General features: G+C 53.1%; 2 protein-coding genes across 3 annotated transcripts in view; one reads left to right on the top strand and one right to left on the bottom strand.

Moving 5' to 3' along the window:
• Positions 1–13,748, top strand: part of UBN1 (ubinuclein 1) — a 36,353-nt gene extending 22,605 nt beyond the window's left edge. Inside the window, exons 13-18 of one of the 2 annotated variants that reach the window (XM_008524770.2) lie at positions 5,114–5,164; positions 5,261–5,303; positions 6,442–7,662; positions 8,744–8,987; positions 9,276–9,365; positions 11,563–13,748. In XM_008524770.2, coding sequence (XP_008522992.2) covers positions 5,114–5,164; positions 5,261–5,303; positions 6,442–7,662; positions 8,744–8,987; positions 9,276–9,365; positions 11,563–11,612 — 1,699 coding nt within the window. In that variant the 3' untranslated portion in view covers positions 11,613–13,748. The remainder of the gene's footprint in view (positions 1–5,113; positions 5,165–5,260; positions 5,304–6,441; positions 7,663–8,743; positions 8,988–9,275; positions 9,366–11,562) is intronic. The other variant, XM_070566877.1, reaches the window with a different exon arrangement.
• A 155-nt stretch (positions 13,749–13,903) lies between these two features.
• The window catches only part of PPL (periplakin), a 43,022-nt gene continuing 30,464 nt past the window's right edge, over positions 13,904–26,461 (bottom strand). The window contains exons 12-22 of the mRNA XM_070566876.1: positions 25,930–26,081; positions 24,920–25,017; positions 24,563–24,720; positions 23,180–23,358; positions 22,959–23,097; positions 21,976–22,169; positions 20,393–20,543; positions 19,525–19,608; positions 18,720–18,836; positions 18,131–18,223; positions 13,904–17,363 (exon numbers count right to left, since the gene is read on the bottom strand). Of these exons, the coding sequence (XP_070422977.1) occupies positions 14,700–17,363; positions 18,131–18,223; positions 18,720–18,836; positions 19,525–19,608; positions 20,393–20,543; positions 21,976–22,169; positions 22,959–23,097; positions 23,180–23,358; positions 24,563–24,720; positions 24,920–25,017; positions 25,930–26,081 (4,029 nt within the window). The 3' untranslated portion in view covers positions 13,904–14,699. The remainder of the gene's footprint in view (positions 17,364–18,130; positions 18,224–18,719; positions 18,837–19,524; positions 19,609–20,392; positions 20,544–21,975; positions 22,170–22,958; positions 23,098–23,179; positions 23,359–24,562; positions 24,721–24,919; positions 25,018–25,929; positions 26,082–26,461) is intronic.

Raw genomic sequence — 26,461 nt, 5'->3', positions numbered from 1 at the left:
TTTGATGCTCTTGTGAATGGAATTTTTTTTGTAATTTCCTTTTAGATTGCTCATTGTTCGTGTATAGAAATGCAGCTGCTTTTTGTGTGTTGACTTTGTGTCCTGCTGCTTTGCTGAATTCATTCTAAATTTTTTCTCGGAATCCTTAGTTTTCTATGTGTAAGATCATATCATCTGCAAACCGAGATAATTTTACTCTTCCTTTCCAGTTTGGATGCGTTTTGTTTCTAACTGCTCTGTCTAGAACTTCTGGTACCGTGTTGAATAGAAGTGGTAAACCTGGGCCTTGTTGCCTTGTTCCTGATCTTAGAGAATAAGGCTTTCAGTCTTTGACCATTGAGTGTGATGTTCACTGAGTTTTTCATATAAAGCTTTTATTATGTGGAGGTAGTTTCCTTCTATTCTTAGTTTGTTGAGTGTTTTTATCATGAAAGGGTGTTGAAATTTGTCAAATGGTGCTTCTGCGTCAGTTGAGATGACCATGTGGGATGATGATGTGGTGTTTCACAGTGATTGATTTTCATATATTGAACCATGTTTGCATTCCAGGAATAAATTCCTCTTGGCCGTGGTGTCTAATCCTTTTAATGTGCTGTTGGATTCTGTTTGCTCCTGTTTTGTTGAGGATTTTTACATCGGTGTTCATAGGGATATTGGTCTGTAGTTTTCTTTTCTTACAGTGTCTTTGGCTTTGGTATCAGGGTTATGCTGGCCTCATAGAATGAGTTTGGAAGTGTTCCCGCCTCTTCAATTTTGTGGAAAAGTTTGAGAAGGATTGATGTTAGTTCTTTAAATGTTTGGTAGAATTCACCAGTGAAGCAATCAGGTCCAGAGTTTTTCTTTATTGGGAGATTTTGGATTACTGATTCAATCTCCTTACTCGTTATAGTTTGCTCAGATTTTCTATTTCTTCATAATTTAGTCTTGGTAGGTTTTGTGTTTTTAGGAGTTGGTCCATTTCATTTAGGTTGTCCAGTCTGTTGGCATACGGTTGCTCAGAGTACTCTTTTAAAATCCTTTTTATTTCTGTAGAATCAGGAGTAATGGCCCCACTTTCATTTCTGATTTTGGTAATTTGACTCTTCTCTCTTTTTTTCTTAGTCCATCTAGCTAAAGGTTTGTCACTTTTGTTGATCTTTTTGAAGAACCAACTTTTGGTTTTATTGATTTTTCTCTTGTTTATTCTCTATTTTGTTTATCTCTGCTCTAATGTTTATTTCTGTCCTTCTGGTAGCCTTAGGTTTAGTTTGTTCTTCTTTTTCTAGTTCCTTAAGTTGTAATGTTAGGTTGCAGATTTGATATCTTTCTTGTTTTTTAATGTAAGCATTTATAGCTGTAAATTTCCCTCTTAACACCACTTTCACTCCATCCTGTAAGTTTATTATGTTGTGTTTTCATTTTCATTCATCTTTTAAGTATTTTATAATGTCCCTTGTGATTTGTTCTTTAATCTATGGATGGTTTAAAAGTTTTATTGTTTAATTTCCACAGTTTTCTTAGTTTTCCAGTTTTCCTTTTGTTTTTGATTTCTGACTTTATCCCGTTGTGGTCAGAGAAGATACTTTGTATGATATCTGTCTTATAAAATTTATTGAGACTTAACTTGTGGCCTAACATACGGTCTATCCTGAGAAATCTCCAGTCTTCACCTGAGAAGAATGTATGTTCTGTTGTTCTTGGGTAGAACGTTCTGTGTCTGTTGGATCCAGGTGATGTATTGCATTAAGTCCTCTGTTTCTTTATCTTCTGTCTGGTTGTCCTGTCCATTTTTGCTAGAGGGGTATCGAAGTCTCTAACTGTTATTGTAGACCTCTCTATTTCTCCCTTCAATTCTGTCCGTTTTTCTTCATGTATTTTGATGGTTTGTCAGCGACATGAGTGCTTATAATCATTCTGTCTTCTCACTGTGTCGAACCTTTTGTTGATGTAGAATGTCCTTCTTTGTTTCTCGTAACCTTTCTTGATTTAAAGTCTGTTTTGTCTGATGTCAGTATAGCCCCCCGCTCTTCTCTGGTCGCTATTTGCATGGAATATCTTCTTCCATCCTTTCACTTGCAACCTGATTTTGTCTTTGGATCTCAAGGGAATCCCTTGTAGACAGCGTGTATAGTTTGGTCATGTGTTTTCAATCCATTCTGCCAATCTTTCTCTTTTAATTAGGAAGTTGAATCTACTTACATTTAAAGTAATTACTGATGAGGGGCTTACTTCTGTAAGTTCAACAACATACAGAATCTCTGCTCCCTTACAGCTCCATCCCCACCCCTTTTGATTGTTGGTGTTACAAAATTACATTTTTATACATTGTGCCCCCGAAAACAATAAACTAATAATTTTTTAAAGTGCATTAGTCTCTTGGATTATGTAGAAAACAAGATTTGGAGTTACAAACCAAAATTACAGTAATACTAGCTTTTACACTAATTTTTTTTCTTTAAATGTATTAGTCTCTTAATCAGGTATAAAACAAAAAGTACGGTTACAAACCATTACTACAATACTAGCTTTTTTTATTACCTTTGTAATATGAAGATAATGTAATCTTTAATATATAAAGGTGTAATATAAAGGTAATAATATAAAACCTTTGCCCATTTATTTACGTTTTTGAGATCTTTATTTCTCCATATGACTTTGAGTTACTGTCTGATGTCCTTTCCTTTCACACTGCACGACTGCCTTGAGCATTTCTTGCAGGGCGTGTTTTTTGGTCATGAACTCCAGCTATTATCTATCTGGGAATAGGTTAATTTCTCCCTTACTCTTGAAGGACAGTTTTGTCAGATATAGGAGTCTTGGTTGACAGTATTTTTCTTATAGTACTTTGAATATATCAGCCCACTGTTTTCTGGCCTCCAAAGCTTCTGATGAGGAATCTGCTGATAATTTTATTGAAGATCCCTTGTATGTGGTGATTTGCTTTTCTCTTTGTGCTTTCAAGATTCTTTGTCTCTGGCTTTTGAAGGTTTGATTATTAAGTGTCTTGGTGTCGGTCTCTTTGAGTTCTTCTTACTTGGAGTTCATTGAGCTTCTTGGGTGTTTATGTTCATGGCTTTCATCACATTTGGGAAGTTTTAAGCCATTATATCTTCCACTATTTTCTCTGCCCCTTTCTTATTCCTCTGGGACTTGCATGGTGTGTGGTGCATATGTTGGTCTGCTTGATGGTGTCCCATAGGTCCCTTAGCCTCTTTTGCTTTTCTTCAAACTTTTTTCTTTCTGTTCCTTTTTTTTTTTTAAGGATTGGCACCTGGGCTAACAACTGTTGCCAATCTTTTTTTTTTTTTTTTTCTGCTTTATCTCCCCAAACCCCCCCTGTACACAGTTGTATATCTTAGTTCCAGGTCCTTCTAGTTGTGGGATATGGGACACCGCCTCAACGTGGCCTGACAAGCGGTGCCATGTCCGTGCCCAGGATCTGAACCCTGGGCCACTGCAGCAGAGCGCGCGAACTTAACCACTCAGCCACGGAGCCAGCCCCTCTTTCTGTTCCTAAGACTTGATAATTTCCATTGTCCTGTTTTCAAATTTACTGATTTTTTTTTTTTTGCCTGCTAAAATCTGTCTTTGAATCCCTCCAATGAAATTTTCGTTTCAGTTATTGTGCTTTTCAACTCCAGATTTCTTTTTAGGTCTTCTCTTTATTTTTTTTCCATTTTGTTCACACATCCTTTTCTTGACCTTCTTTGCTTCTTCCTTTGGTTCTTTGAATATCTTTAAGACAGTTGTTTTTATTAAAGTCTTTGTCTAGTAGATTGTCATCAGATTTTTCAGGGACAGTTTCTGTTGATTTCTTTTTTCCCTAGAATGGGCCGCATTTTCTTATTTCTTTGTATGCCTTGTGATTTTTTTTGTTGAACGCTGGACATTTGGATCCCATAATGTGGTAACTCTGGAAATCAGATTCTCTCCTTTCCCCAGGGTTTGCTTTTTTTGTTGTTATTGTTTTGGTTTTTGATTGCAGACTGTTTCTGTGCTGAGGATCAGCCTGAGGTATAGACTTAATGTTTTCCTAGGTCTCTTCTGAGCCTTTCCTTGGGCATGCGCAGTCACTTTCTAATTTTCCCTACATATGCAGTTGTTTTTGAATGTGCTAGTCTTTAACGTCTGGCTCCTGAAAGGGGAAGATTGAAAAATGAAGGTTAGAAAGAGGTGCTGGCCCTTTAAATCTCCTAGAAGTCGCTTCAGCTGGAGGGGGAGGGGCTTACACCAATGGGAGGAGGTGCAACAATGCTGTCTGCCCTCCCTCCTCTTTGTCTGCACCGCTGGGATCCTGGAGTAGCACTCAGCAGTCAGAGCACAGATCCCTGACCTTTGGAGGACAGGGTCCTTTTTGCCCGCCCTAGTTCCTCCAAGCTGTGTGCAAGCCCCTCCAGGAGCACGTGCATAGCTGTCTGCTGTGTGTCTGGCGGGTGTGGGTTGGGTAGCTGCTACTGTGCTAAGAGCTGAAATTCACCACAATTTACCTGTCCAAGTGCCCCCTGGAAGTTGCAAGGCTTGAACAGACTCTAGAGTTCCAAAATAGTTCCATCAGACAGATTCTGCCAGTGCAGTTGTCCTGGTGGGAGATGGTTCCTGGTGCTTGCTGCTCCCCATCTTCCTAGCTTCCCCTGCTGGAGCTCGTGTACTTGACTCTGCTTGATTCTTCTGTGGTTTGGACAAATCCTGGAGCCTTTTCTTGTCTCAGTGTCCCTTCTTTAAACGGAATTGCTCTACTCACTTATAGATTGGGCTTGTGAAGGTATGTAGGGAAGGGCATAAAGAAAACTTTGTTGGGTTTCTCTGCAAGAAGACATGCTGTGGGTCGCTCCACATTTTACCCTTGGAAGGGATGAGAATAGGCAGCAAGCAAAGCACTCCTGCCTTTAGGGGGAAAATCACTGGGAGAAGGTGGGGGGCCGAACCTGAGCTTTTTTGGTAAATCTTGGACTCTTGGCTTCCATGTGGCCAGTGCAGCCACTTTCGGTCCTTTCACCAGCAATGAAGCTCACCAGTCCACTGCCATTTAATGAGCAATAGCCACTGAGTAGTGGGGATGGTAAGGAAGCCCTAGCAGCAGAGGCTCTGCTCTCAGGGGGCTTACGCAAACTGCTCAGTGTTCTGCTTGTTTCAGGACTCTGTTTAAGGAGAGCAGACGAGGCCACGGGCACCTGACATCAATCCTGTGAGTGTCTGTGTTTTCACTTCTCAGAACTATTGCCATTTTTATCTCCTTCTTGGATCTCCTCTCAACCTTTTCTGTGTTCATTCCTTTGAACAGGGCCAAGAAGAAAGTAATGGCCCCATCCAAAATCAAGGTGAAGGTGAGTCAGCCTGCTTAAGTCACGTGCCATCTGTTCTCATCTCTCCAGCCGTGCTCACGAAACCTCCCAAGTGACCAGAGCAGTTCATGGAGCTTTGCTGGTCTGGGGGACAGCTCGTCGGGATGGCACTCTTGAGGCGATACCAAGAAGCAGCCTGGCCCAACAGAGGGGCCTGGGGTTGGCAGGCAGAGACCTAAGCCAGGCCACTTGTACCCTCCAGCCTCAGTTCTAGGAAACAGTACCCACCTAATCAGTTCCTGGGATTGTGGGATTAAATGAGGTCTTCCTGACAGCCCTCTGAGGAGTGAAGAGCAGATGTGAAAGTGTCAGACTAACGTATCACACTCATCATCGTCATCCTTTTACGGAAGAACACATTCCAGCCAAGTGCAGGTTAGCCTGGAGCCACAAGGGGCAGGACGGGTCGCTCTGTTGAGTTCACCTGACAGAAATGGAGGGAAGTACAGTGGTTGGAGAACACAGTGTGAAAACGATCTTAGATATTGCAGAAACCTCTCAATGTAGTAAAAATTGCTATTTTACCAAAATTGTTGCCAGTTCTGAGGCTTTGTAGTGCCCTTAACCACACCTCACAGTCCATGAGAATGAGCGGTAGGAACTGTGTATCCTAAGTGCCTCATGGGCTCCTGCAGTGTCGGAGACACACCCGTTCCTGCTGCCCTGAGAGGACTTTTGTTTTGAACCCCACTGAGGAGACACGTGCTGGGAAAAACCAAGGCGGAAAAGACGACTAAGGCGGTTCTCATGCCACACATACTTTTCTGATTGCACTGGGCGCACTCTGAGGTAGTGTGCGTGCCGGTAGGGAGAGCATCTTTGCTCGAGTCTGGTACTTGTTTGGAAAGAGAGAAGAGTGCCCGTGGGTGGGTGTGTACTTAGAGACAGAGCATACTTGGGTGAGCCGGCCCCCGCCAGACAGCTTCTAGAGGGTGATGACATTGCAGCATTTTCAAGTCCACAGACATGGCACCTCCTGTCTTCCTCCCTTGCTGTGCGATTACACAGGAAGGTCCAGTTCTTTGCACCTCGTGGGGTTCTCACACTTGTGTCCTCACAAGAGGGCCAGTGTTGGCTTCTCGGGACATTTCTAAACATCAGCGTTTCTGCTTTCCTTTAGGAGTCATCTACTAAGCCTGATAAAAAGGTTTCCATCCCATCAGGCCAGATTGGCGGCCCCCTTGCTTTGCCTTCAGAACACCCGGGAGGCACCCTGAGCCTTGGGGCTACGACCAGGGAGCTCTCGTCCCAGGCCCCTGGCAGCCTTGCTAATCCTGCTCCCATCAGCCTGGAGGACTCGCTGGATGGAGACTTGATCTGTAATTCCGCCTCCTCCTTGGAGGCTGTGTCCAAGGAACTGGCTGCACTGAACAGCAGAGCAAGCGGGAGCTCTGAGTTCACACTGCCCGCACCCTCGAAAGCGCCGGCAGAGAAGGTCGCGGGCATTCTGTGTACAGAAGAGAAAAGGAACTTTCCGAAGCCCAGCCCTTCTGCCCCACCACCCTCTAGCTCTCTGCAGTCACCTCTCAATTTTCTGGCTGAACAGGCTCTGGCACTGGGGCAGTCCTCTCAGGAGAAAAAACCGGAGAGTGCTGGCTACAAGGAGCTGTCCTGTCAGGCTGCCCTCAGCAAGGGCCTGCCGGAAGTGCACCAGTTCAAAGCAAAGCACCACGGCTTGCCACGGACGTCTCACGCCCCCCAGGCGGCCGCTCCCGTGCCCAGCCCCCCAGTCAAAGTCTTTCATGCAGGCACTCAGCAGCAAAAGAGCTTCACCCCGCCAGCTCCGTTTGTCAATAAGCTCCAGGGCCCAAAGCCTTCCTCCCCACAGTGTCACCGCTCCCTCCTCCAGCTCGTGAAGACAGCAGCCAAAGGCCAGAACTTCCACCCCTCAACGCCAGCGTCTTCGGGAGGCACGCCAGCCTCCGGCAGCAGCTCTCATAAGACCTCAGCCTCGTCCTCCACTGCCCTGAGCCATCCAGCAAAACAGCACTCAGCCAGCTCTTCAGGGCCATCCTACAAGAGCAGTCCCTTTGCTGGCTCTGTCCCCAAACACGGGATTTCTTGTGGCAGCTCTTCCTCTGGGGGAACCCCCGTCCAGAGCTCTGCTTCCGGGAGCCTGCCCCCGGGTGTACAGCCTCCCTCTGCAGGGCAGCCTGCCGGCCGAACCGTCCCAGGCTCCGCGGCGAAAAAACCACCCGTCTCCCAGAAGCTGACCCTGGTGGCCCCTCCGGGTGGTCCAAATGGAGATTCTGGTGGTGGGACCCAGGGAGTGGCCAAGTTACTGACCTCCTCCCTGAAGCCCAGCGTGGTCAGCAGCGTGACATCGTCTACCTCCTTGCCAGTGAGTATCCCAGCACAGCAGCCGCCCCTTGTGGGTCGTGTGGACACGGCTGCTTGCCCTGCCCTTGTCGGAGAGTGAGGTCTGCCATGAAGTTCAGGTAGGGACAGTAAACCTGGAAACTGGAAGGAGGACTGGGCTTCCTGTGTGCAGGTCTTTCCTTTTCTGGTGGCAGGACTGCCAGGAGAACTTGAAGCTTCTCCTTAGGAGGACAAGCAGAGGGAATGGACTGGTGCACCATGTTTGCATGGGGGCTTGGAATCCAGGTGGCGTAGAGTGAGCCACAAAACTTCCCTTCCATAGTCTCTTACCTGTCTGTCTCTCAAACCAGAAGATGCAAATCCTCCTAGCTTTCGGGTCCTTAGTTATGCTGAGATGTGCACGCCCCAGGAAGATGAGCACCTTCTAAGAGTGATTCTCTCCACTGGGTTTTGAAGGACTCTGCAGGTCAGACAAAGGCGGTTTGACAGAGTCTGGGTGTTAATGAGGCTTGCCTGGGGTAATTACAAGAAATCTGGGTGCAGATTGGGGAAATGGGGAGAGCTTTCTTTTTTTCTCGTTTTTCTAATATATAAAACAACTACGTGATTACAAAGACAAACCTATAGAAAGGTAAGTTCAGCGAGGTCCCACCTGCCTCCTGCCCTGCTCCTGCCGCCTCTGCAAGGGACCTACCTGTGTGTCTGTTTCCAGGGTTTTTCCCTATCTCTTTTTAAAAACAAATTAAGACATATGTGTGTGTCCGTGTAGTGTTATGTATATAAATATACACATACTCGTAATACATACATTGTGGATACTTAGATACAATAGTCTTCTCTTTCTTTCTTGCATAAAGGAGGCATATTTAATACCCTGCTTTTCAAAACGAACACTGACGAACACTGGGTCCTGGGAGCCATTCCGTGCCAGTGCATGGAGCGTCCTCTTCCTTCCTTTGGGACCGCAGAGTAGGGGGTGTGGTGCCTTCATGGGGGCAGTGGTTGGACATGCACGTGTCCCCACCTGGTGCATTGCCAGGTTTGGTTTGGGAGAGCTGGGGCTGGGGTTGGAGTTCTGACCCATTTGTGTGCTTCCTCCCCAGAAAGGAACGAGTGGGGCTGTGCTGCTGACGAGCTCCTCGCCCTTAAATCTGCTGTCATCATCCTACAAGTCTGGCAGCCCAAAGCTGCCCGGGGCTGTGAACTCAAACTCCCTGGGAATTATCTCCCCATTTCCTCTCCGCGTGCTTTCCTTTAGCACCGACTCCCCTGCCAAAGCAGGGGTCTCAAAGGATGCCATCGTCACCGGTCCTGCCCCTGGGACGTTCCACCATGGCCTCAGCCCCAGTAAGTGCTTCTCTCCTTCCTTTCCTCAGGCTGGAGGTACAAAAGGTTCCCCAGCACCTCTGCTGTGACCCACAAGTTCTGTTGTCGTGTCCCGGGTTCCAGTGTTTGTCTGGTGTGTGACCCTGGGCCGCTTCCCTGGGGACAATGCTGAGCCCCCACCCCTTGGGGTTTTCACCCAGAACTGGTCCAGGAGGTTGTCTGGGGCTCTTGACCGCCAGAGGTGCTTTTCCGTTCCTGTCTTCAATGTGTGTGTTTTGTTCTTTTCTCCTTTCCTTTGTTTTCTCTCAGGTCTCCTGGCTGGCTTGCACTCCAGCCCGCCCCACGCAGCGCCTCTCCCACACGCTGCCGTGTCCACCCACATCCCGCAGAGTCTGCCAGGTAATTGCCAGGCGGTCAGAGTGCCACACGCACTGTCCGCCAGTCCCCTCTCCACCCGCTGGATGCCTTGTCTGCTGCCAAGGGTTTCAGTGTCTTCCCCTCCTCGTCACTGTGTTGTCTTGGTTTGTCCTTTGAGGCTCTGGCTCTGTGGCTACTCAGAGAGAGAGGCACAGGTTTCTCCTGCTTTGAGATTTCCCCTGGGCTCCCATTTGGAACTGCCACTCAGTGGCCTCGCCCCGTGTGATCACAGAGGAAGTTGTGGTGGCCTGTGTGCGAGGCAGAGTGGGGCCCCACCCTTAGCTCAGCTTTTCCTCTTGAATTAAGAAAATAGATAAGGGTAATGGTGCTGGTTTTCCTGCAGGCCTGTAAATTCAAGCTGCTGCACCTGCAGGTGGCACCGGCTACCAGACGGCTCTGTAAACTTAGTTGAAGCGAAAGGGAAAGTCCAAGTAGTAGCGGGAGGTCCAGGGGCAAGGCTTCAGGAGGGACCCTTGGCTCTGGTGTTCGCATGTGTCTAGGAGATGAGCCGCCTTCAGCTCAGACGTAAGAGCAGGCATTTGGGGGCACAGCGGGAGCTGGGCCAGCGCTCCCTTCTTCTCTTGCTTTTCCTCTGCGTAGAGCAGTGGCTTTCACAAGGGACCCCGACAAGCCCTGGGTTTATACTTTGAGAAGAGGGCATAGATGCCCTGGCCAGCACCCTTGTAGTGAGCGGTTTGCCTCGCCCCGTCCCACGACCTCGAGTTTCCCGTGCACCTAATGGAATGTTGTGAAGCCTCAGGGGATCTTGGTTTTGGCCACCTGCTCTTCCGACTACTCTAGGCCTGCTCCACAAACGACGGGGCAACCTTGGTTGGGGAGAGCCATTCTTCAGGAAGCTGCGTGCGGTACCCCTGGTGGACTGGTGCTGGGTGGGGCTGAGACCGGGAGCCGCCTGGCTGGGCGTGCCCTGACCTGCTGCCCTGAGAGCATTGGTTCCAGCACCTCCTGAGTCCCTGTCTGCTCCAGATCGAGTCCCTGTCTGCTCCAGATCGGCTCTGGGTCCCAGCCCCGTGTCCTGAGGCTGACGCATTCATAGCGAATGCCAGAGGCCGTCTGGGTGCCAGAATGGATTGTGAATCTCCAAGATGGAAATGTTGCTTCTTCAGAGAGAGAAGGGGCTAAGCCTGTGTCAGCAGTTACTCCATTCTCCTCAGGAGAAGCAGTAAAATGCAGAGGACTCACTCCGCCAGCTGGCGGCTGTCACTGTAGCTGTGAACATAATGTAGGGGTCACAGAGCCGCCTAGGTGAGAGCTTGTGGTTTCTAAAGAGAGACTGCATGGCCTCTGCTTGCTTTCAGGAACATCGCTCTTGCAGGGAAACAAAACACAGCCGTGCGCCGCCTATGACATTTTGGTCAACGACGGACCACATGTATGATGTTGGTCCCATAAGATCTGTACCGTAGAGCCTAGCTGTGTAGCACTTGTGCACATCTGGGTCTGTGCAAGTACTCTGTGATGTTCACACAACGACAGAACCGCCTAATGATGTGTCGCTCAGAATGTATCCGTGTCGTAAGCGACACGTGACTGTAATCAAAGAGTCACTGGAAACATGAGTTGGTCTGTGGTGTTTTCAGCAGAAAAGGGAAAAGTGCTTTCTCGTACTGTTTCTTTGCTGTTTCTCCTCTGGGTATCCGAAGCTATCAGAAAAGCTTCTGGGCTAGGACAGGCTGTGTGAATAGGCTTTCCTCCCTCTGGATGTTCTTCAGCTTGCAGGGTTACAGGGAGTGGTTCTAAGAGAAGAGCTGCCTGCTCGCTTCAGCCGTGTGACTTGCATCTGCTTTGCGTCCTTCCTCCATGGACTCAGAATGCGGGTGCCCTGGGACCTGAGGTCTCCTGATGGGGAGAGGTTGCTCACTGTGGCTTGAATTCTGAGGGATCCTCAGGCCTCCCCATGACATCCCAGCCTGCCCCAGGATGGCAGCTGTAGCTGAGTTGAAGTGGCCCCTGTCGCATAGTGCAGTTGCTGCTCTGTGAACACAGCAGCTCCCGCAACCTCTTCAAGGCTTTCTTGGCTTGTTTGAGCCTTAGGACACTCAGCGTTCCAGGTCTTTTGCTTTTTAAGAAGTGATCCCCTTGAGGTTTGGTTACTGCTGCCTCAGGAAATCAGAGACCCTGAAAGACTCGTGGTCTGTTTTTGCTTATTCTTTTCCAGATGCTTCTCAGCTTCATGGGAAGGGGTCCGGTGTACCACGGAAATTGTGACCTCTTCAGAGGAAAGGCCGGTGGCTGAAGGGGAGTAGGTCTCGGAAATTGGATAATCACTGCGCTCTTTCTGCTGATTGGTTTTCTTCTGGAGAAGGTGTGAGTGCTAAGTGGAGCATCTCTTGGCACTTGTGACGTGCCTTCAGTTAGGGGAGCAGCCCTGTGTTTCTCCAGAGGCACTGACTGGCCGGGTGCTCCGGGCCTTGCGGCTCTGTCACGGACAATCGTTGGAGGGGCAGCTCTAGGCTGGGGAGTGCGCTGGGTCGCGTTCGGAGCTCTGGCGGCAGGGCAGAGCGGTTGGCACACCTGTGTGTGAAGTCTGCCCGATCCCCTGGCGTTTGGTCAGAGTACCTCATGGCGCCCTACTGGTCAGGGGCTCCTTCTGGCCACAGTAGGATCTCTGGATGCTCATGGTGTCCGTCCCATCCTCAGGCTGTGTGCTCAACAGGATAAAAACCTGGGCTAACGCCACAGCTGGGAGACACCTTGTCTCTCTGAAAACTACTCAGAACACCTAATGTGTGCTCATCGTCGGGGCCAGTTTCTCCGCCGAACATGACAATGAAGCTCTTTTAGAGAAAAGACCTTTGTAGACTCAACAATTGTGATAGGATTTTTAAAGACACCTATTTTTGGCTCAGTTTTCATCATTACCATTAAATGCATTGGATAGAATGGGACTGCTCTTCGCACGTCATATTATAGGAAGACGTAATTCCAGTGCCTTTATGGTGGAGCAGAATTAGACACACGTCCATTCAGCTGAGTGGATCTCAGATGAAGACCTTTTTTAAACATATGTCTGTATTTAAGACATAGCCTGTTTTGAGTTTTCTGCGGTTGCGCATCATAATCTGTGCCATCCTGACTCAAAGGTCATCTGGACCCCCAAATCCCATTTCAGCCAGGCCCCCATTTTGTTTTTCCAGAGTTCATACAGGTGGACTACAGAGCCCCAAAGCCCTTCTTCATCTCTTTGAGGGCCGAGGATATGAGGGGTTCCAAGTCACAGATAGACATTCCAGATTGCTTTCTTTAGAAATTGTTCTCAGGCAGAGCTGTGGGGCCAGGCCTCTGTGAAGCAGGCTCTGCATGTAGAAACGGGCCTTGGAGGCCTGGGGCTCTCCAGGCAGAGGGGCTGTGCACTGACTTAAGCGCGAGGCGCCAGGGAGCTTGAGAGCACATCAGAGACAGACTAGGACAGTTACCCTGGGCTCCCGTCACCACGCTCTTCCCACTCAACCAGTGGCTGCTTCACAAGGATTTTTAGGGCACCTGCCTGTCCTGTGAAGTCTGTGCCGCAAGGTGTGTCTGAACTGACTGCTCCAGCTAAGTGATTTCAAATATGTGGAGAATAAAGAGCCTCCTCAGAATGTACACCTGTGTGGAGACACAGGCGGCTCTTTGGTCCCTGACTCCCAGGGTGCAGTGCTCAGTAACTCAGAGTTTGTGCAGAGGTTTGCCGGGTTTCCAGGGGGGTGAGACCGCTGTCAGCTCCCCGGCCAGGCCTCTGCTCTGACTTCTTTTCTACATAAGAACCCACACGTGTTTCACATTGGGCTAAGTGGATTCCTTATCCCTTTATTATATCTATTTTTTGCAGCTTGGGTTTCCAGTTTGTTTACAGAATAGTCTTAGGTAGTAGCAAAAGAGCCAAAGAAGAGATTTGTATTGCTGAGCTCAGAGTCGCGCAGAGGCCGTCGGTGAGTGCTGAGCGGTGCGGGAACTCTGCAGGCGGCCGAGGACACCCGGTCCCCCCCGCAGGGCTCCCCCTCCCAGAGACCGTTGAGTGTGCAGCTGGAGCAGATACCCTCATTTTAGGAAGCTAGTGATGCCTCTTGCCTCAGGGAAATGTTTCTTTGATGGGGAGTTTACGAGATTTCTTTTTCTTGTTTATGCTTTATTTGTGGTAATGAGAGAGTGAATGACTTCCACAGCCACGGCCAGGCCCAGCTGCGGGCAGAGCAGGCTCCGGGCCGGGGGGCTGCGGCGCTGCAGGGCTTTCCCTGGCGCCGTTTCATAGGTGTGAAAGGGGCTGTGGCTTTTGTGCAGCGACTATGCTGGTGTTAGGGGGTGGTGTGGAAATTGTTAATCTTGTATAAAGCAACTCAATAAATTGTTTCAAGGTTTCCAAAACATCGTTTCTCATTCTTTTCTTTTTACCGTATTTGCAAATACGCCTTCCTCCTGTAGGAGCTGGTATATATGGAATATCCATTTTGGCTGAAAGCCAAGAGCAGTGGGGGAGTAAGCCTGACACACCAGAGGTGAAGAAACACACTTACACGAAGTTAGGATCAAGCCACCGGCGTTTATTTCTGCACTGTGAATAGAGTTCCTCATTACTCCCCTTCTCTTAGCTAATACATGAGATACAGAGAACCCAAAATTGGCTTGGTGAACAGTCAGCTATGTAGTATACCTAAACCCCAGTGAGAGAATAAGCAGGACATGTAAGGCATGAGACAGGCTAACAGCAACACAGCCCCCCGTGGAATCCAACGTTCTCTGCTGGTGCGTTGTCCTGGGACAATCTGGCTGACAATTAACCTTCACTCTAGCACCGAGGGACGGACACTGTTCTGGCTTCTTTGCACCTTTGCTGGCGTAGCGCCCGGATCTGTCTCACTAGGATGCCTCTGACGGAAGGTCGGCTCTCAGCCAGAATCCCAGGGGGGTGTGAAGGATGCAGGTCTGGTGTGCAAAGGCCAGTGCTCCATGGAGCGGGCTTGTCCACCTTGGTCGTCTTGTGCTTTAGTAGTTTTCGGATTGCTTCCAGGTGTCACACAAGGAGTCTATTGATGGGAGTGTGTAGGTAAAGGGAGAAAAAGGAAGGGCAGGGCCGTCCTGAATCATCGGAGGACCAAGTGGGTCACTCACCCAGGCTGAATGATGGTTCAGCCAGTGCCTGTCCCGCTTGTAGGTGAGCTGCGCTCTGAGCAACCTGACGGCCAGGGCTTGGGTGACATGCTCACTCTGCACAGACTAGGAGCCAGCGCAGGGCCAGGGAGAAGACGACAGCAGGAGGTCGTTGGGTAGGAGAGAGCCAGCCGTCTACTTCCAAGAAGATGGAGGGCAGGGCTGTGCCTACTTCTGCCCAGACACCAAGATGGCCAGCTCCTGGATGGACATATCCTTGTTGACGTAGCGGTCGTACTGAGCGGGGGTCAGCCTTCCATTCTGCAGGGCCTCTTCAATGGAAAACTTCTTGCCAGACTTCCTGTCGTGGATCACAGAGGACTCCCCATTGGGCCCCTTCACCGATATTTCCTCCCAGTCGCACTCCTGGCTCCTGAGCTTCACGAACATGTTCCAGTCGATGAGCCGGGCCCGGTGGGCTTCCTCTGGGGACAGCTCCCGGCCCGTGTCGGGGTCGATGACCACGATGGAGCGCCGCAGGTGGTTCTCCCTCTGCTCCCTCTTGACGGCCACGGAGCCCAGGCGCTTCTGCAGCTCGTCGATCTCCAGATCTTTGTCTCTGGAGAGCCTCTTGAGGTCGTCCAGTTCTCTCTCCAGGGACCACAGCCTGGAGTCGAGGTTCGTCCCAGAGTCCACCGCAGTCAGGTTCCTCAAGTCTCGTGTTTCTGTTGCCGCCATTTCAATTTCTGACTGGAGCCTTCGGGTCTCGAGCTGCAGGTTTTGCCGCTCCAGCTGGAGCTTGTGGTTTTCTTCCCTCAGGAAGTCCAGTTCCTTAGACGACTTGGAGTTAGAGAACTCCAGCTCCGACAGCTTGGCCTCCAGCCGGCTCACCTCCGCATCCAGTTCCCTCTTGCTCCGGCTCTCCTCCTCCAGGCTGCTCTTGAGCTTCTGAATCTCTTGCTCGGTGTCGCCTCTCTCCACCTGGACGCTTTCGGAGAAGACTACCTTCTCCTTGACCTCCATCCTCTCCAGGTTGGTGAGCTTCTTCCTCAGGGTCTCCAGCTCACTCTCCAGGACCTGCCGCCGGTGCCTTTCTTCTTCCAGCTGGAGTCGGAGCAGGGAGTGCTCCCGGGCCTGCTGGGGGTCCTGCTGCAGCACCACTTTCTGCTTGAGCGTCACCTTCTCCCGTGCCTCCCCCTCCTCCTCCTCCAGGTCGGCCAGCCGCTGCTTCAGCCGCTGCACCTCCAGCTCAGCCTCCCTGCGCGCCTGCCGCTCGCGCTCCAGCTCCTCCAGCTGGCGCTCCAGCTCGGCTCGCCGGCGCTGCAGCCGCCGCAGCTCCCCGCGGAGGTTGTCGATCTGCCGGAGCTCGACGTCGATGCTCTCGGTGAAGGCGTTCACCTCGGCCCGCAGGCCGGGCTCCTCCTCATACCTGACGACCTCCCGTGGGACCACCTTTTCCTTCACCTGGGAAAGCTCCTCCTCCTTCTGTTTGATTTTCTCCTCCTGGGAAGCCCGCTCCCTGTCCAGATCCACCTGCTTCTTCTGCTCCTCCGACAGTCTGGCCCTCAGAGACTCCACTTCCTCTCTGGTTTGGGGGTCTTCCCGGAACTGGAGGATCTCCTGGACCACCTCCTTTGTCTGCACCTGGGGTTTGCTGTCTTTCAGGGACTGAATCTCTTGCTTCAGCTGGTAGATCTCTAGATCGCACCTTTCGATGAGCCTGGTCTTGTCGACGATCTCCTCCCTGAGCCTCTGAAGCTCCTTCTCCATCTCGGGGTCAGTCTTGTACTTAATGACTTCCTTGGTCACTTCTTTGACTTCCACCTGTGGGCCCCGCCTCCTGAGTGCCTCCAGCTCGCTCTGGTAGCTCTTCAGCTGCTCCTCAGCCCCCCGGTACTTGCGCTCCTGCTCCACGAGCTCCAGGCGGAGGCTGGCCACTTCCCTCTCTGCCTTGGGGTCGGGCCGGACGATCTCCCGCACCTTCTCCTGCACCACCACTCTGGCGTTTTCCTCTTCCAAGGCCCAAATCTTCCGCAGCAGCTCCGTCTTCTCCTTCTGGTTGGCACGAGCCTTGGCGGCCTCGTCCTCGTACTGGCATTTGAGATTGCCGACCTCTCTCTCGGTTGCCACATCCTTTTCCACCTTGAGCACCTCCTTGACGGTGATCTTCCCCTCGGCCATGGCCCGCTCTTTCTCCAGCCTCTTCAGCTTGTCCTGGAGGAAGCTCAGCTCCTCCTCCTGCTTCTCCCTGAGCTTGCCCTCCCGCTCTTGGTCCTCCTGCAGCTGCCGGTACTCTGCCTCCAGCTGGGGGTCGTTCTGCAGTTTCACCACCTCCCTCTCCGTGACCTTCTCCTGAGCCCGGTTCTTCTCTTCGGCCAGGGCCGCGATGCGCTGCTGCAGGAGGACCGCCTCTGCTTCCCGGGTGCCTTTCTGCCGCCTCAGCTCCTCCAGCTCCTCCCTCAGCCTCAAGACCTCGTCAGCCTGGGCTCTGTCTGGCTCGATGCGCAGGACCTCCTTGACCACGTACTCCTGCCCTCCATCCCTGGCCTCCTGCTCCAGGGCGCGCAGCCGCAGCCGCAGCGCATCCAGCTCCTCCTGCAGCAGCTGGTTCTTGTGCCGCTCCTCCGCCAGCGTCCGCTGCATCTGCTGGAAGCTCTCCTCCAGCGCCGGGTCTGGCACCTTCTTCAGCACCTCCTTCCTCACCACCGCTTCCTGGGGGCTCCGATTCTGCAGAATCCGGATTTCCTCCTGGGCACTCTTGACCTCGTTCTCCAGCTGCTGCCTCCGCTCGGTCTCCTCGTCCAGCTCCTTCTGAATCTTCCACGTCTCCTCTGCTCCAGAGCCCGGCTTGCTCCCTTGCAGGGTCTCATGGGTCACTGCTACCTCTGGCTGCTGGAAGGAGAAGACAGCGCATGGTTAAAGGCAGACTCTCCGTACGGGCCATTCTCACCTGGCCGGAGTGCACCTGGGTCACTGTGAACAGGTCAGACTGGTTGTCCTCTGATCCCCAAGGATCCCTCAGGGCTGGGTTCTCTGGAATTCTAGGGTTACTTCTGAAAACAGTAAACAACTAGTTTCAGTTTTTTCAGTGCATCTGGTAAAATATTTTAAAACAGCACAAGATGTGAAGTGAGTCTCCCTCTCTGGTCCTGTTCCTAGAGGGTATCTGTCCTTTGAGACCCGTGTGTCTTTAGTGTGCACCATGTGTTTATTTGTTCTGCACAAATGGTAGTGCCCTGCTGCGCGCTCTGCGTATCACACAACACAGAGAGTGAATTCTGCTGTGGCCGCCAGCGCTCTGCTTCTCTGTAACAGCTGCATCATCTCCTGTCTATGGGCGGACCTTAATGTAGTTCACCACCCGCTGCCAAGCCATGGTGATTGCATCCAGTGTCTCGCTATCACAGTGCTGTCACAGACATTATGGACCTTAACAAGGGAGTGCCCTTTTCCTGGGCACTCAGCAACCGTCTGTGGGATGGAACACGTAAGTTATACGCATGTGAACAGAAGCACTGGCTCGGGCCGGCATTTGCGCTGGTGCTGCCAGCTGTGTTAGCAAGGGGCACTCCCACTGGCTGTTTCTTTGAGGCAGAATGAGTCTTATTTCTCGCCTGTTGGGACAGTTTTGAGTCGAACGTCTCACTAAGATCCATTACCTGCCTCAGGAGATGCAGCGCAAACTCCAGGTTCTGCAGCCTCTGCCTGTTGATGGCATTGACCTCGGTGAACTTGGCAGCCAGCGCCGCTTCCTGCAGGAGGGCAGTCAGCAAACAGCAGTCAGCAGGCTAAGCGAGAGAGAGCTCGGACAGCACCTGGAAAGGCTGGCCTCTGGGGATACAGGGTAGCTGCTGCCCCTTCCTACCTGGACTTAGACTACAGTCTCATCTGGTGGAGAGAAGTGGATTTAGAGTCAGGAGTCTAAACCTGCAGGGACCTCGGCAGTTCCTGTCTCTGAGCCGTCGTGTCCTCATGCACAGAAGGAGCTCATAACATCAGCCCTCCTTCTGTACCTCCTGAGGGGCAAAGTAGGAACCTCCCACACGCGTGCTCCGGCCAGAAGACTCCCGTGGGCTTCTCTGGGCGCACCAGGGTCGCTGCCCCAGAACAAGTTCATTCTCCTCTTACAGACCGTCTGCACCCGGGAGGGCTCTCGCCCGCTTCCCCTACTGTGAGTGCATCTCTGAGGCTTGCGTGGCACACTCCCTAGAGGGTGGGGACTCTGAGAAGGCCCGGCCCAGAGCTCACCTCTTCCCGCACTTTGGTGGCAGGGGACTGGAGCCTGGCCTTCTTGCTCACATGGCTGCTCCTTCCATTTTCCAAGTCAAGGAGGGACCTCAGCTTCTCTGCTTCTAACTCATAGTCCTGGGAGACAGACACGGCAGAGGGCAGACAAGGGTGGCTGAGACTGAGACATTCTTCCATCCCTTCCGGCTGCCCGCAGAGCTCCTCCACAGCTGCCCTGCACTGCCCGCCAGGGGGTTCTGAGAAGCCACGACACGTCAGCAGTCCAGAGCCATGTCCAGAACCACCACCAACCAGAAAAAGAAGGCCCATGGTGCCCCTGCACCCCCAGAGAGGGCTGCCCCAGGCCCCGAGAGTGTGACATTGTGCTGTCTTCATTTCACACTGCACCATACGCCCTGTCTCCTGTCACCACCTCCCGACCCTCCTGTTGGGTTGATCAGTTTGATGACTTTATAATCCATCAGGTGGGAGGGTGACAATTTCCTCAGCTGTTCCCCTCCTATTGGACATTTAGGCTATTTCTGGTTTGTCTAGTTTGCTTCCATAAGTGACGCTGTCACAGAGATTTGTTTATCCTGCGTTAACTCTTTTGTATCTTTTCCTTGGGGCCAAGTCCACCCAGTTTACTGCTTCAAAGAGTAGAAAACCCTTTTCTGGTCTTCGATGCCTGGTACCATACAGTTTCCCCAGAGGGCTGTGCCAGCTTGCAGGGCTGCCAGCAGGGCCTGAGGAGGACACGGCCAGGCTCGCCTGGCGGAAGGAGGCCCTGCCGGTGGACGCTCCGGGCGGGAGCGCCACGTCTCACCTTGACAGCTTGCTGGTACTGCTGGGAGTGGCTACAGATTCTCTGCACTTCTTCTTCCCTTCTTGCTATTTCATCTAGCAGGTTCTGTAAAACAACAGAGACTTTAAAAGTCAAATTTTAAAAAAACCAAAACCTTGATAAAGTAGCTAGATTGCTTAGAATCTGAAATTATTCTGTCGTACAAAGTATAAGGAATGGCTTCCTTGTATACGTTTGTTTGCTAGAAAAGGAAATTCTAAGGCCCTGTGAAGAAGGGCCAAGAAAATAATTATCTTCACCAGGAAACGAATGCGTATGGAGTGCTTCAGAATGTCAGCGCTGTTCTGACAGCTCACTTAGATGATCTCCTTTAATCCTCCACCAGTCCTGTGAGGTCATTAAGCACCATCCTTATCTCCAGTTTATGAGTGAGGAAACTGAGGCACAGAGAGGCTCAATGACTTGCCCATGGGGTCATGGCTAATTGGGGTGGATCTGAGTCTAGGCTGTTGGGTTCTCATGTTCCTCACCCCCCACCCCAAGGCCTTGCTGCCTTCTGAGGAGCCAGGACTGAACTTCGGAAATGGGATTTTTCCCCACGAGGGCTCCTCATGCTTCTGCAGCCACTCGCTGGTTCAGCCAGCCTGCGCTGTTCCCCTCTGGCCGGGGCATGCTGGGCACTGAGGAGGGAGGAGGGAGCGAGACATGGTTCCTGTTCTCAGAGAGTCAGGTGCTGGCGGCCAGGCAGGGCCAAGGTCCCGCGAGGACACAGCTCTGCCAGGGCAAGCAGCAGCCACTGCCTGGCTGTCCTAGAAAGGGGCTTGCTGACTTCTGACCCCGCCCCGCCCCCGTGACCATATGCCTGTAGACGTGGAAGCAGCCGTCTTACCTTCTGATTCTTGAGCTTGGTCTCCATCTGGCTGAGGCTGTCTGTCTCCTGGGGCTCGTAGCTGGGGATGTTGGACAAGAACTGGAGCAGGCGGTCGCAGCTGCTGCGGTAGTCATCGTAAGCAGCCCTGGCGCTCTGCAGGCTCTGAGCCCTGCGGGGCAAAGCCACGGTCAGGCAGGCCTCTGCCGCAGCGCGCGGATGCCTCACCGGAGGCTGCCTCCCAGCCCTTCCTAAAGAAACCATCTGCTCTTTTTTTTAAAAATAAGGGGGGAGGGGGAACCAAATGTAATTTAAACGTTCGCCAGAAAGGAAGCAGTTCGGTGCGTTATGGAATGTCAAGTTGGAGTACTCCGCGGCCCCTGTGAAGAACAGGTGTGTCCACGTGGACTGACTTGCAGAGACACCCACTGTGTATCATGGGGCCCGAACAACCCAGCGTCCAAGGAGAAACCGCCAGCGAGGTGAGGAAATCTTTTGAACTCACGGAAAATAAAAACATCAAAATTTGTGGGACACAGCAAAAGCAGCACTTAGAGGAAAATGACTCGTATTAAATGCTTATATTAGAAAAGAAGGAAGCTCTCGAATCAATCTAAGCTTCCACCTTAAGGGAAAAAAAGAAGAGCAAATTAAACCCCATGTAAGCAGCAGCAGGAAATAATAGAGAGCAGATGTCCATGAAACGGAACAAGGAAACAGGAGAAAGATTATTGAAACCAAAGATCGTTCTTTGAAATGGTCAATAAATTAATAAACTTCAGACAGAATGATCAGGGCAAAAAAAGAGAACATACAAATACGAAGAAGAAATGAGGGAGGACATCCCCTCAGATCCTGGAAGGATGAGTATTATGAATGATTTTATGCCAGTAAATTGAACAACTTGATGAGATGGACAAATTCCTAGAAAGACAAACTAATGAAGTTGATTCAAGAATGAGATGACCCATGGGGTCGGCCTGGTGGCATGGTGGGTAAGTTCGCATGCTCTGCTTTGGCAGCCCAGGGTTTGCAGGTTTGGATCCCAGGTGTGGACTTACACACCGCTTATCAACATGCTATGGCAGGTGTCCCACATATAAAGTAGAGGAAGATGGGCACGAATGTTAGCTCAGGGCCAATCTCCCTCACCAAAAAAAAAAGAGAGATGACCCACCTAGTCCAGTCTCTATTAAAGAGGATGAATTTGTGGTTTAAAATCAAACAAATTGCAGGCCCAGGTGGCTTCTACCAAGCATTTAAGAGAGAAATATCAATTCTACACAAACTCTTCCAGAAAACAGAAGAGGAAGGAACCCTTACTCATGAAGTGGTAAAATACATGACAGGGAAAACAGCAAGATGCCGTGTCTGTGGTGTGCTGTCGTCTGTCTGCCGTCTACCCTCCCGGCTTGTACAGCGTATTTGGGAAGGAGACATGAGAAACTGGAAGCAGTGCTCACCTTGGGGGCAGAGGCTGGTCCTTATGACCACGGAGTTTTTCACTTTGTATGTGGATTGCTTTTTTCAAAAAGAGGAAGTTAGTTAGAAGACAAACAGCCCTTGGTGGCATCAGCGGAGAGCCCACTTTGGCAGCCCCTCACCTGAGCTCCACCTGCTGGCGGAGGTTGTCGAAGCGCTGGCCCAGCTTGTGCTCCTCGGCCTCCTGGCGCTCCAGGTCGGGGCAGTGCTCCTGGAAGCGGCTGGCCAGCGAGCTGGAGCACTGCTTGGCCGCTCGCAGGTTCTGCTCCACCTCCCCCAGGAGGGCCTTCTGGGCCCGCAGCTCCGAGGCCATGGCCTGCCAGGGTGGAGCAGACGGTGGGCGCTATGGCCGGAGCTCCCTGAGCCGGGGCAGGACTGCCCCCAGTGCTTGGGGCCTCTCGCCTTGTGGGGTGGTAAGCCTGGGCCTGGGAAGGGCCAGGGGCTTTGCCTCTGCGTTTCTCTGCAGAGTTCCCTTACAGGGAACACAACCGCCAAGATGAACTTCTAGACCCCATGGCCGGCAGCACATGCCCTGTGACACTGTGCCCAGACATGGGCGCCCCGCTGCCCTGAGGCCCCCAGGCCTTGGCGAAGGCTTCATTCTCAGAGCCCATTTCCTCAGCTCTGAGGCGAGGCTTTCAACACGTGGCAGGGGTTTTATGAACTGGGGTGTGGTCGCGGCCTCCCACAGGCCCACAGACTTGAATGGGAGCAGCGGTGAGGTGGGCTGGCAAATACGGGAGGTGGGCCCAGCGGCAGCTGAGAGAAAGCAGACGCAGGGGCAGGGGCAGCTGCTGCTGTGCTCTAGCTGACCTCACCCGGGAACGTGCAGGCCCAGGGACCCTGGGAGTCTGGGGGTTATGTAGATATTTGGTTTGCCAACACTAGCACCTGATTTCCACAAGCCTCAAACCCTGTGAGCAGCTGGGATTCGTGCCAGGGGCCTCCACTGGCAAATTCCAGTTTGGCACCCTGCAGGCATTCCAAACCTGGAGAAACTCGCGGCTGTGGCCCTGGGAGTCTCGGGCCCTTTGTCTGTCCAGAGATGCTGGGGTGGGAGCACCAGGAGAGAAAGGCTCCCGAGGCCCAGGGTCCCCACACTCACCGCCAGCTCCTGCCTCTTGCTGTCCAGAGCGCGGCCAGCCTCAGGCACCGTGTCATCCTCCATCAGCTGGTTCTCGTACGTGGCCAGCACCTCCCAGCCCTGCTGCAGGCTCTTCTCCAGGCGGTTGGCAACGCTGACCCTGAGGACAGGGGTCAGGAGTGGGGATGCCCACCTGGCCCTTTAACCCGGCCTGACCTCCCCGCTGCCCAGCTGCCACTCACTTCTCCTGGGCCGAGTCCAGCAGCTGCACCAGGCGCTCATATCTGCGGTTGGTGTCCTCCACCCGGGTCCTCAGCAGAGGTGCGCTGCCACTGCCCGGCAGGGCCTGCAGGAACGCCTCGCACTCGGCCGTGCTGCGCGCCTTCTCGGGCTCGATCCGCAGCAGCTCGTTGGTGATGTTCTGCAGGGACCAGAGACCTTCGTGTTGGCCACAGCCGGGCAGCCCCCAGGGGAGTGCCCATGCTTCAGGGGACAGTGGAAGCTGCTGGGGAGGCCTGATTGGAATGCAGGGGCCTGGGCCCTCCGGGTTTGGGGCGCCAGCCCAGGAGTCTGCATTTGTTATGAGCATCCCAGGGAATTGTGATGCCTGGACCGTGACTCACAGGAGTGATGAAAACAAATGGTAATTAGCGAGCACTTACTGTTGCAAGCACTGCACGTGGGGGATTTCATTCGTCTATGGGGCAATTCTACGAGGTAGGTGCTTTGCTCTCCCCATTCACAGGTGGAGACCCCGTGACTCCAAGCAGCTCAGGAAGGGACGTGGTGGGGCCTGGCCATGCCCCACCCTGGGACCAGGCACCCTCCAGCTGTGAGCCCCTCCCAACCCCGACGTGAGCCGCATCAGGGCCACTGCGCTCCTCTGTAAAGCAGGGACGGTCACGCCCATGCGCAGGGTGCTGAGGACCTGCGAGACTGTGTGTGTGAGGGGGAGCCGTGGCTGGTATCACATGCATCGTCTCTGCCATGTTCCCACAGCCCTGCGAGAGGGGACCAGCCCATTCTACTAAAGAAACTGAGGCTTGGGTTTCAACAACAGGTCCGTGGTCAGGCAGGGAGTGAGCCGACTGTGTGACTGAGTGCCACCATGCACTGGAGCCTCACTCCGCTCGGGCTACTCAGGCCACAGGCACTGCTGGTGTCAGTACAGTCATGCGCCACAAAACAACCTTTCAGTCAACAGTGGACTGCACAGACGATGGCGGTCCCCTAAGGGGAGTCCTGTGGAGCCAAGGCGTGCGGTAGGCTGTTCCATCTGGGTGTGTGTAAGTCCACCCCATGATGTTCGCACGTTTCTTAGACCACATCCCTGTCATTGAGTGACGCGTGACTGTCCTGCCATGAGCCCGTGGGCGACAAGCCGTGCAGATACAGCGTGAGCCCTGCCAGCCCTTCCTCTGGGGACGTGTCGGGGGGCAGGGGCCAGGGCTCAGCACCTCCTCTGTCCTCAGCCTAGAACAGCCCCCCCTGCTCCCTGACTCAGGGCTTCTGGGCTACACGTGGCAGGTGGTCCCTGTCGAGCACCAGGACCCCCCTGGGGATGCGACCTGAAGCAGGAGCCCTAGAGAGCCAGGGGCCAGCCTGCGCCCTCAGCCTGGGGGTACCTTGAGGTCCTTGGCCCTCTCGGCGCTGTCCTGCACGGCCCGGCCCTGCTCCAGTGGCGGCCGCAGGATCCCCGTGATGGCCTTCTCTTGCCGGTCCAGGTCGCTGGCCACCTTGTCCAAGCCAGCCAGCAGCTGCCGCCCCTGGAGGTCAGAGGCATCTGCCAGAGAGAAATCACAGAATCAGGTGACGGTAGGGGTGGGGAGGCCCAGGGAGGGGGCCTGGGAGGCCTGCTGGGACCTCCAGCGCCAGCCCACCCCTCCCATGCCCAACCCTACCACCCACTCCGAGGCATAGACCTGGGTCAAACCCCTCTTCCTGGTCTCCCCAGGGCCCCGGGCAGGAGCCCCAGCACCCACCTCCAGGGTTCTCTGCCTTCAGCACCTCATGCCGCTGCTGGAGTGCACTCCGACTGCCCGCTGCTTTCTGCCGCACGCTCTGGTACTGGCTGCCCAGGCTGTGGGAGCAGGGACAGGCTGGGGACCCCGGCTGCCCACGGCCCCACCACCCACAGGCACAGACAGCCCAGAGGAGTCAGGGCTCGTCAAAGCGCTTTGAAAACTTAAAACACGGCACACACAGGAAGGATTTGCACTAACACTGGTCTGCCTTTGCTCCCGGGTTCAGACGGACTCCCGCCCCTCCCTCCCTCCTTCCTCTCTCTGCATAGTAAGTCTTGTGCCTAAAACTCTCCTGTCCGTTCCTTTATCTGCCCCACCAAGAGGCTGCCCCTGAGGAAGCAGCGCAGCAGGTGCTCACTGTTCGCTGACTGAATAAATGAAGGCGCTCCTTAAGTCACTCATTCACTCAACAGAGATTTCTGGGGTACTTACTGTGCACAGGTACTGAGCAAGGCCCTGGAGATAGTAAGTCTCCCCAGGGAGCTCCTGCCCAATGAGACTGACGCCTACACAGGGCATCCTGATAAAGAGTGGTATGTGCAGGGGGAGAAGCTGCGTGAGAGCCAAGAGGGGGCAGCACTTCTGGAGCCAGGGTGGAGGGCCAGGGGGCAATCAGGGAAGATTTCACAGAAGTGACCCCGGGGCTGGGTCTTCAAGCCAGGAGGCCTGAGCCAAGCAGGCAGCAAGTAGGTGTCCAGGTAGAAGCAGCAGCAGCACGTACAAAGGCCCAGAGGCACTTGCAGAGAAACTGCTCTCTGAGCTGTGCCCACAGTTGGACGTTCACACAGCAAATGAGCCCAGCCAACAGGATCCGCTCCTGTCCCACTTGAGCCTCCAAGGGGGTGCAGGTGTGGGAATGTCAGTGGCCTCCTGAGGCTGAGTCGGGATGCCCAGGGCTGTGAATGGGACCTGAGGGGCCCGAGGAAGGGGCTGTCAATCCAGGCTGGCTTCCTCCCTTGCCCCTGTACCTGTCGGCCAGAGCCAGGGCCTCGGGGTCGGTGGGGGGGATCATGAAACAGACGGCCGGGGCGGTCAGCTTGTTCCCCGCGCTGTCTGTGAGGTCCCAGCTCTCCCCGTTGTTCCTCTGCAGGGTGTAGCTGTAGCCCCGTGAGATCACGCCCTGGCGGGGGCAGGCCAAACGGTCAGAAGACACGGACAGACCTGCCTCGGCCAGCGGCCTGGGAACCCCCGTCCCCCAACTCCTGGACCTGGGGTGCGTCAGCCCATCTCCCAGACCCTCCCCGAGACCTTTCGCCATAGAGCACTGGGAGGGGCCGGGGGATGTGTGTTGGGTCTGCGGGTCCAGCACCCGCCTGGATCTCTCTTTGGGGAACCCACCCCCCATTCTCAGTCCACGTGGTCTCGTCCCTCCTCTGCTCCCAGTCCCTGACTGCCACGGGTGGACAGTGAGTCAGGCCCGGTCCCTGGAAGAAGGGCATCATCCCCCCCCAGGCCACCATGATTGGTTTAGGCTGGACACGTGATTCAAAGTGGGCCAAT

This window comes from Equus przewalskii, chromosome 12, assembly GCF_037783145.1.
Source record: "Equus przewalskii isolate Varuska chromosome 12, EquPr2, whole genome shotgun sequence".
Lineage (NCBI taxonomy): Eukaryota > Metazoa > Chordata > Mammalia > Perissodactyla > Equidae > Equus > Equus przewalskii.
This window is presented reverse-complemented; position numbering and strand designations above follow the sequence as displayed.